Below are 9,420 nucleotides of genomic sequence, written 5' to 3'. Positions count from 1 at the left end.
AAACCGGTTAGCCCGAACCGGTTGCCACCTTTACTTGCAGGGTATAAATTCATTAAAGATGTGGGGAAATAACTTATGAGATATTATATATAAACTAATGCGCTGTGAAAAAATTATGCATCTTGAGGGTCAAAAAGTAAAGACCAGCAAAAAATAGGAACAAAAGTGCAAATGATGAATTTGCAAGTCCAACTGATGAACCAAGTAATTGCAAGGTTTGTCCTTCAAATGGACTGGTCTTTAGTTTTGCCCTTCAAATGGATTGGTCTTTTAATTTTTGTCATTCAAAATTGAATTTATGCCTAACTGGGCATGGTACGGTATTAGAAACTTCGGTACGGTAATTTCGATTTTTAAAAATACTATACCATTATCATATCAAATTAATTCGGTAAGGTCGGTATTTTTAGGTTCGGTTTCGGTATTTGTGGTATGATAATTCGGTATCCATAGTTTGTTTGACATCGACTTCCATAGACTCATATAATAAAAATTATTACTGCGGCTATTCAACAAACGTCTCATTTATATCGTACTAACACCTTGCACACAAGCAATTCCCTCCGTAAATCAATTACAAAAAAGGCCATTTCAATCAAGATAGATTAGTCAAAATTCCAATGTCTAAACAATTAATTTATACTATAATGCTAGATTATATACTTGTTAGTATTATTATACTAATATATATGAATTGTATATGTAACTATATACTTCAGTATGATATTCAGTATTTCGGTATACTCTTTATAAATACCGAATACCAAACATCTTAAAAATGCATACCAAATACCACAATACCAAAATCCTGGTATAAAAAATTTCGTTTTTGGTATGGTAATCGGTATATACCGTACCATGCCTACCCTTACTTATATCTATAGGGGCATAAATTCTTTAGGGCTCTGGTATAACTTATGGATATTATGATGCATAAGTTATGCGTGTACTTGATTTTGAAGGGACAAAAGTGCAAATGACCCTTGCCTTATTGGGCCGGCCCGTGGTGTCATCATAGGCCCGAAATCTGTTTGGCTTTGAGCTGGTACGTTGGGCCTTATCCTGTGGGGTTGAATCCGGATGCCCGTTTCGTCTGTTACACTTGCTTGTCGAAGGTTCCCGGTTGCGACATACAGTAGTACTGAACCCCAAGGTTGAAGATGTCTATGGTTTTGAATTGTGCTGCTGCATCACCTTCTTGTACCACAGTCAGTACAGTTCAATTGTCACTGTTACTGTAGCTCTTGTTAATTCTGAAATTTATTTTGCCTTGTTTCTGTGTGAAGAATTTGATACAGAGGAGATGGAAAGGGGAACGGTTACCTTCACTGTTCTCAGCATCTGCTAAGCCAAATGGGTCTCCGGTGAATGCGTGTTTCTTCAATCCCATCCAGGAACCCATTCTCAAAGAAGCTCTCAAGGTAATTTCCTTTAATCTATTAAGTTTGGTCTGGTTCCTTTCCCTGTTTTCTTTATTTTTGTTAGGGAGAAGGAAAACAATTTTACCTGATTTTTGCAATTATGTAGAGAAATTTTCAGTTAAATCATTTCATACAAGATGCCACCTTATCTGCTTCTTAGAAAATTATACTTCAAGCTAGTTACCTGAGAATTAATATTTCCTGGTGAGTGGTGGGCATTACTTGTGTTTAGCTCTTTATACAATTCTTTGATGGGCTTTTTTATTGTGGGGGTGGGGGACTGTGTTCCTACTGTTATCTTCTGTAATCAAAATATGTGAGCTCATCTTTGCTGCTTAGCTTTGTATAATTCTTAATGCACATAGCAGAATGAACCATTCAAGCCTCCTCCGGGGTATCAAAATGTTTAGTGAGCTGTTCAACTTAAGTTCATTTTTACTCGGAACTCCACAATACCATGGTTGCTTTACTTTTATTACATAGTTCTAGCAGTCTTTGACATGTTGTAGTATGTGGTTGCTACCAAGATGAGGTATATGCTGTTAAACTAGTGTATTGCTTAGCTCCTTGGTGTTAAAAAGAAACCGAAGGGGTGGTGTGCATGGTGACTGGATTGAAGTCCTTTGCCCAGTGACTGCACTAGAATGACTGTTACTACTAGCCTTATCGTTGTTAATCGGCTGCCAGACCTAGAGAATGAAGGTGAGTAGGTGATACACTCGATGTAGATTAGAGTTGGTGTCAATGGAGTGCTTAAGAATTCCTATTTATTATACAACCTCTTTGACACATAGAAGAGGATGAATGTCCCATTTTCTCTTTAAAAAAGCTATAGATTTTGCAATTGAGCCTCGTGCAGTTGAGGCTGAGTTAACTTCATGATGTAAATTTAACCTACTTCATTTAGTTAAAAGGGAAACTGGTGCATTGAGCTCCCGCTATGGGCTCGACCACATTAGGTCTATTGTATGCAATCTTACATTGATTTCTGCAAGAAGCTGATTACACAGATTGAATCCGTGATCCCATTTACTGGTAGTTATGAGCTATTTAGTTTATGCTGGAGATTCCCTTGGAAAAGGTGGAAGAGTATCTCATTTGCTTTTAAGGATGGAACATGGAAGTGTAGCATGTATTATTGCCAATTTGTTTCCATAGTCCTGATATAAAGGAACTTCTGGTAATATGGACTTTTTGGATTCTCTTGGAAATTTGTAATCCGTTACTTTTGTAGGGTCTGTCTGCTTCTGATGTAAGTCGGTGTACCTTCTTCGAACCTTTCTTTTAATAATACTTTTACCTTATCAAAAAAAAAAAAAAAAAAGAGAGAGAGAGAGAGAGAGAGAAAAAAGAAGAGGAACTTCTGGTTAAGAACACAACACGGAGTGCATACACGAAAACGGTGTACCTTCTTCGAACCTTTCTTTTAATAATACTTTTACCTTATCAAAAAAAAAAAAAAAGAGAGAGAGAGAGAGAGAAAAGAAGAGGAACTTCTGGTTAAGAACACAACACGGAGTGCATACACGAAAACCATGAAAGAAACTGTTGAACTCTCCAGCCCTGCTGGGAATGTTAGAAACTGTAGAACCACAATCCTGATGGACATGTCGTAGTTCCGCTCAAGTATTCTGCTACTAAAGCCTTTTTGTAATGTGAGATGATGCAGTGCTTATTGAGTTGATATTGTTCCCATCCCTTGTAGTTCTCTTCTTAGCAATCCCTTCAAAATCCGACAGGTGCATCTGCTGAGAAGTTGGAGATAATTGCATAGTGCTGATTTTCATCATAGATTTACTAAAAAATCCTAGAAGCCACTTCCACAGCGACTTTGTTTAGAGTTATCCCCACTGAACAGTTCCACACTGCTTTTTAACTAAATCGTCTGATATCACTATAGTAAAGTTCATGCCAATGGAGTCACTGTTAAGCTTTTGCGTTTTTCTCATATCTAGAAGGCTCAGAATCATACTATTTTGAGAGCTGATGCCTGATGACATGTGCCCTGATTCATATAAGTAGATTTTGCACCCTATGATATCACAGCAGACAATATGAATGGCATTTTACATATTATCCAACAGTTTCAAATTAAATAAAAAAAGTCAGTTGTGTGATCTTGCTGATAGTCGGTAGTTTGTTTGTCATCCAGGGAGGAAAGAAGAGAATTTAGTGTGAATTAACCAAGTACAATAATCAAAGAGAGAAGGATAAACTGTAACATAATAGAAAGTGTAAGAGCAAAATAGAGGGAAGCGTTTTCTGTGTTACTAAACAGCTTGTTACCAAGTTTTGAATTTACTGTCATTTAGTCGTTTTCCAGTATCATAGTTAGTTGCACAAATCTCATCTATAACCTCTTCACTGAAAGTTGTCAGTAAGTAGTGGAAAAGCTGGACAATATGATGTTACCAAAAGGATGAACATAGACAAATAAGAAAAAGAAGATTCAGCATTAAGATTTGATGCTTGAAATTCATGTCTGTTTATACGTCACGGATGATGGTCAGGTCTCTAATTGCTTGGAAAATCCCATTCCATTCATCTCTCCGCCTTCAATAAGAAATGTGAAGACACTTCGTTTCTGATCGTGTGAAAAGTTTCCCCAAAATATGCAGGAACCTGTTGCCTTCGCGGGAGGGATATTTGCTGGCCTTCTAAGACTTGATTTGAATGAAGATCCTCTGAAGGAATGGGTTGCTAAAACAGTCGAGGCCTCAGGAATTACAGCTGAAGAAATTGAGGCCAGTGATGATCAAGCAGAGGACACCCCTCAACAGATAGAAATTGAATGACTTTTCTATTCCGTCTTTCCGCGTTGACAATGCTCTTGTAAAAATACAATATTTGTTATAAAACCTATAATCTGTATGATGAAAAAAAAAAAAAAACAACGTATAATTGTACTCTTATAAAGAAATCCAAATCTACATGAAACATGAACAGACATTTCTATTGTTGTACTGTTACTTCTCACAAGCACCGAATTCTGGAGCTAAAAAGCAAAACATCTGTTCCATTCAGGAACTCTGGATATTGAGCTAGATGGTTAGAAAATGTAAATGTTCCTGCACCCTTTTCTTGGACGTCCCCCAATCTCAATAGCTAGTGGAAAATGGTCTAAAAATAAGGGTCATGGCAATGACATCTATATGAGCCATCTTGGGGACTCGCTATTAGTATATTTATAATAGCCCAACCAATTTTGCTGTGAATGTAGTTATTTGTCCAAGTATACCTCCTCCCTATTGTTTTGAATTCAGCCATTGTATTTACCATGTAATTGGTAAAACACGTTTCTTGGATTACATTTCCATCGAGTCTGCCGTCGATGTCCTTAGTTTCTCTATTATAATCAACACCTTGGTTGAGTATTTTGTGATTATGTTCCGTTGAAGCGTTGTCCTTAATTTCTTTATCAGCAACGTCTTGGTTGAGTATTTCATACAGGTTGAATAAACCTGGTAGACAGTTAGCAGTGGTGGATTCAGAATTTAAACTTAATGAGTTCAATATCTAAAATGCTTAGCACTAAATCATTGTAGTTTTAAAAATATGGGTCAAGAGTTATTTTATTTATTGAAGTTTAGAAAGTTTTCACATATACAATCTTTGTTCCATGTCTAAGAGCCTGTTTGGATGGGCTTATTTTAAGCAGCTTATAAGCTTAAAACAACTTATAAGCTGCTTTAGATAAGCTAAGTCAAACGGGTTCAATTATTTTTTTGAGCTTATTTTAAGCACAAAATGACTTTAAACTAGTCAGTTAAACACTCAAAAAAAACTGAAAATAACTTATAAGCAACTTATAAGTCAATCCAATCGGGCTCTAAGTCCAGTGCATAGGTTGCATCGCCTTTGGATTAGGGATAAGTGTAATCTTTCGAACTATTTGGTTTGAAGTGTGATCTTTTTGGAGGCAAGCATAAATGTTCTCTTCCCTATCTGAAACAGAGCTGTCAATACTGAGCAGAATCGACCGACTAAACATTCATGATCTTAATTTCCTAAAGAATAAAAAAATTGTAATAATAAATGTTCTGGCATCCTAAAGGGAATAAAAAAGGATAAAATAATGAAAGTCCAGGATTTACCGAAATAGTCTCGACGCTTGCGCAGTTACTTGTCTAGTGAATTGTAGCATCCTAATTGAATGACATAGGACAACTTGTCCGACAAACCCAAATTCTAGTGTCTTTCTCCTAAAGCTACTATTCGCTGTTTCAAGTTCGCTTTTAAATAGTACTCCCTCACGTTCTAAAAAAAATTATTCTCTTTTAATTTGACATAAAATTTAAAAAATAAAATAAGACTTTTAAAATATGTTGTTCAAAACAAGCTTTAGATATTTGTGTGGTTGTAAATTATCTCACAAAGTTAAATTGTTTCCAAATATAGAAAGGTGACAAACTTTTTGGGACAAACTAAAAAGAAAAAGAGGATAATTTTTTTGGGACAGAGGGAGTACTATAAGGGCTCGTTTGGTTGGAAATCAACTTATCTTGGGATAACTAATCCCGACATAAGTTATCTCAGGATTAGTTATTCCACCCTCAAGGTGGGATAAAATAAGGCTACAATCCCGAGATAACTAATCCCGAAATTAGTTATTCCGGATTTTTATTCCAACCAAACAAAGATAAGAAGACGCTAAAATTTTATCTCGGGACTATTTTTGCTTATCCTTCACACCAAACTACCCCTAACCATGTTATACTCCCTCATCCAGAAAAGTATCGCTTTAGCTCATTAAAAAAAATATGAAACGTAATTTACTAAATTATCCCCATTTATTAAATCTTTTGAGAATTAAGCTCTATTAAGAAGTGATTCTCTTCTAATAAGGTGTAGTTGGAAGCCGTTATTATTTTGGTCTTGAATTTCTAAAGCGATAATTATTTTAAGATAATTTTTTTTTATAAAAAAACACTTATTTTGAGACGGAGAAAGTGATATTTATGTGGATAAAACTTTTGAAGTATAATTTTTCTTTTTCTTTTTTTGAATGAATTAATAACGAAATAGTGTCAAACAAGTGAAATAATAGAGTGGCAGGGTGCTGCTTTGTTCTTTAGAAAAAACTATGTACACTGTGTCAAAGATTGTCTAAGCTATTTCAAAAGATCATCACCTCTTTTTATCACTGATGTGGAACTCTTCACACACCTTCATGACTAAGACTGAATATTTAAAGCATTGACAATTTAATATGAGGATTCAACATCAAAAAATAAGAATTGAGATGTGTCTTGTTTTAATATCATGTCAAGTTGAGCCTAATTCAATATCCTTGTATCAACTATGTGGAACTCTTCACATATTGTTTATGTTTATGTTGCTAGCTGGTAGATCAAAATGTACTATCGTATAGGTTTTGACAAAGGCAATTTCTTTAAAAATCCGATGAAAACAAGATATGATGGACCGATCTAAATAACAGGTGGCTAGCTGGTTGAAAGTAGTAAATCCATGGATAAAGACAGGGAGTTGAAGTGTCACGTAGTGCATAGAACCCATTCACTGCCCATGGGGTTTTGTAGTAAACCAGATCAAGCTTAGCTGTATACTAAAACAATCTCTGGTGGGCCGCCTCCTTTTCCCCCACACTTACCAACGCTATCTTAAATAGTTGTTCCAGTATCAAGTGGTATTATTAAGTCTAAATTGGACATTGAAACTAGTAAAAATTGGACACAGAAATGTGATGAGAATTTGGACAATTGCTGGCCTGTTATGTGTTTGGATCTGTATTCGGGCTTTGGCAGTTAATCTTTCATTCAGAGGCCACTGCTCCTTTCCCGCCAACTGAGCAGCATGCTGACATCAACACGTTATTTCATTTAATCAGCCACGTTCTTTTGTTATTCTCCCTTTACCAATTTTGGTTAATTCTTTCTTAGAATGTTGGCAGTGGCGTACACAGTATTTTTTGTAAGTAGTATCATAATTTAAAAAAAAAACAAGTGAATAATTGACATAACAACACTATGTTAATAAAAATACTATTCTGAAGATTAGATTCAACACATCTGATCAGTCTGATTTACTTTGTACTAACTTAATAAAGAATTGGAAGTTCGAATCTCGCTAACAACATTAACTTTTTTAGTACAGACAAAGGGCCACTTACGAAAAAGTGAAGGCGTAATGTGCTTGTTCAGGCTCGAACTCGGCAGGTTTAGTCAGAGACGGACCAAGGATTTTAAGACGGTCGGGGCACCATTATCTTAACATAAACGTCAATAAAAAATTTAATGACGACTGAGGGATAACACCGTATTGGATCGGATAACTCAAATATGTGTAATAAATAAAATTTAACACAGTGAAGCAAATGAAAGAGATAGCTCAGTGGCTAAGCCTGTGCAACATGTGGTGACAGTGCAGTTTCGAATCTAGGCGAGCTCATTTTACGCTTATTGTTTTCCTAAAAGTAGGCACAAAAAAATAATTAAAAGTGACATTCGGGTTCGATCCGAATGACATGTAAGGGAAGCAGTAGTTATAACCAACGTGCCCCAAAGATATTTTCTTTTGTTAGAGTGCACAATAAAATATATATTAATTTGCTAGCTCATTTAACGCTTATTGTTTCCTAAAAACAAGCTAAAAAATAATTAAAAGGGACATTCGGGTTCGATTCGGGTGACATGTAAGGGAAACAGCAGTTGCAACCAACATGTTCCAAAGACACTTTCGTTTGTTAGAGTACAAAATTAAATATATACTAATTTCTCAAGGTATATATATATAATTGTTTTTCGAAGGGTGGGAGTGCACGTACCATGTGGGTCCGCCTATGGATTTAGTGCAATAGCAAGGCGCCAAACCAGCGAGCCAACGAACACTACAAAAAAATGGTTACTTTATGGAGGTGGAAAGTTGCAATTCGCTCAGGTTTTAGCCTCCACTAGTTGGTAGAAGAGGCTAAAACCTCTGCGAATTTTACTGTTAATCTCCGCAAATTACCCATTTTTTTGTAGTGGAAGCTCATTTGATAAAGCAGTGTCACTTATATTATTTGTCCTATATGTTCCAGTTTTTAGATTGCATATATTCATATATTTACAAAAAGTTTTCGACAAAGGGTTGTTGGGTGACACCCCTGGGCATAAGGTTTGTCCGCCCCTGAATGTAGATGTACCTACCTTTTATCCTCAATACTAGGATTTATCGTCTCTCCAGCCGAAAAAAAGATCTTTTTTCAAAGATAAAATAGAGAGATAGAGAATGTGTTTGGTATGGATATTTATTCATGTTTGATTGCTTTTTTCAAGAAAATAAGTTTCTGTACAATAAAAAATATGACTTTTTTTGGTGAAAGTAAGGAAATCAAGTTTGGTTTGCTGACATGCATTACACGTTGATTATCTCTTTCCCATCCCCCAACACATCTCACCACCACCCCATCCAGGCGGATCTACAACCCATTGAGGGTGTTCACTCGAACATCCTCGACAAAAAATTACACTGTATATATAATGTATTTTATATGTTTTATCTACATATATAGATTTTGAACACCCTAAACACAAGAGGAGGGATTAATTCAGTGATTTAGGATGTTCAAAATTCACTTTAAGTCCAAGTTCAAGCCTCGGGCACTATATTTTTATTTTTTGAACCCCCTCGGAAAATATTCTAGATCCACCACTAACCCCACCCCCATAGCCCCACCCTACCCCAACCTCCATCCTCATAGTATTTGTCTACATTATAGTATACAAATATATTTGGAATAATAATATATGTTTACTTACTAAACACCAAAAAATAAGTAAGAAACTTGTTCCCTCCATCCCAATTTGTCACTTTTCTTTTTTTTGAGATTTAAATTATGTATACTTTGGCTGATATTCTATACATATTTTGCATATTGACATGGAAAAAATTATAAATTTTTTTTTTTATAGTTTTTAAATATCTAAATTTTAATTTTAAAATATTAAATCGATCTAATTTAATTTAGTTTCAAACATTAGTTCAATTGATTTTCATA

The 9,420-nt window shown here is 35.3% G+C and overlaps 1 protein-coding gene across 1 annotated transcript; it reads left to right on the top strand.

Moving 5' to 3' along the window:
- Positions 1-1,049: 1,049 nt before the first annotated feature.
- LOC132632448 (UPF0426 protein At1g28150, chloroplastic) lies at positions 1,050-4,384 on the top strand. The gene is made up of 3 exons (XM_060348381.1): positions 1,050-1,208; positions 1,287-1,421; positions 4,040-4,384. The coding sequence occupies exons 1-3, from the start codon at positions 1,161-1,163 to the stop codon at positions 4,214-4,216; spliced, it is 360 nt and encodes a 119-aa protein (XP_060204364.1). The 5' UTR covers positions 1,050-1,160; the 3' UTR covers positions 4,217-4,384.
- Positions 4,385-9,420: the final 5,036 nt, after the last annotated feature.

This window comes from Lycium barbarum, chromosome 3, assembly GCF_019175385.1.
Source record: "Lycium barbarum isolate Lr01 chromosome 3, ASM1917538v2, whole genome shotgun sequence".
NCBI classification, from domain to species: domain Eukaryota; kingdom Viridiplantae; phylum Streptophyta; class Magnoliopsida; order Solanales; family Solanaceae; genus Lycium; species Lycium barbarum.
The sequence above is the reverse complement of the archived record's forward strand: the minus strand, read 5'-3'. Positions and strand labels throughout refer to the sequence as shown.

Coding starts and splice junctions, on each gene's coding strand:
- LOC132632448 (XM_060348381.1), top strand. CDS start 1,161: ATGTCTATGGTTTTGAATTGTGCTGCTGCATCACCTTCTTGTACCACA. Junction 1,209..1,286: donor CATCACCTTCTTGTACCACA/GTCAGTACAGTT, acceptor TTCTGTGTGAAG/AATTTGATACAGAGGAGATG. Junction 1,422..4,039: donor TTCTCAAAGAAGCTCTCAAG/GTAATTTCCTTT, acceptor CAAAATATGCAG/GAACCTGTTGCCTTCGCGGG.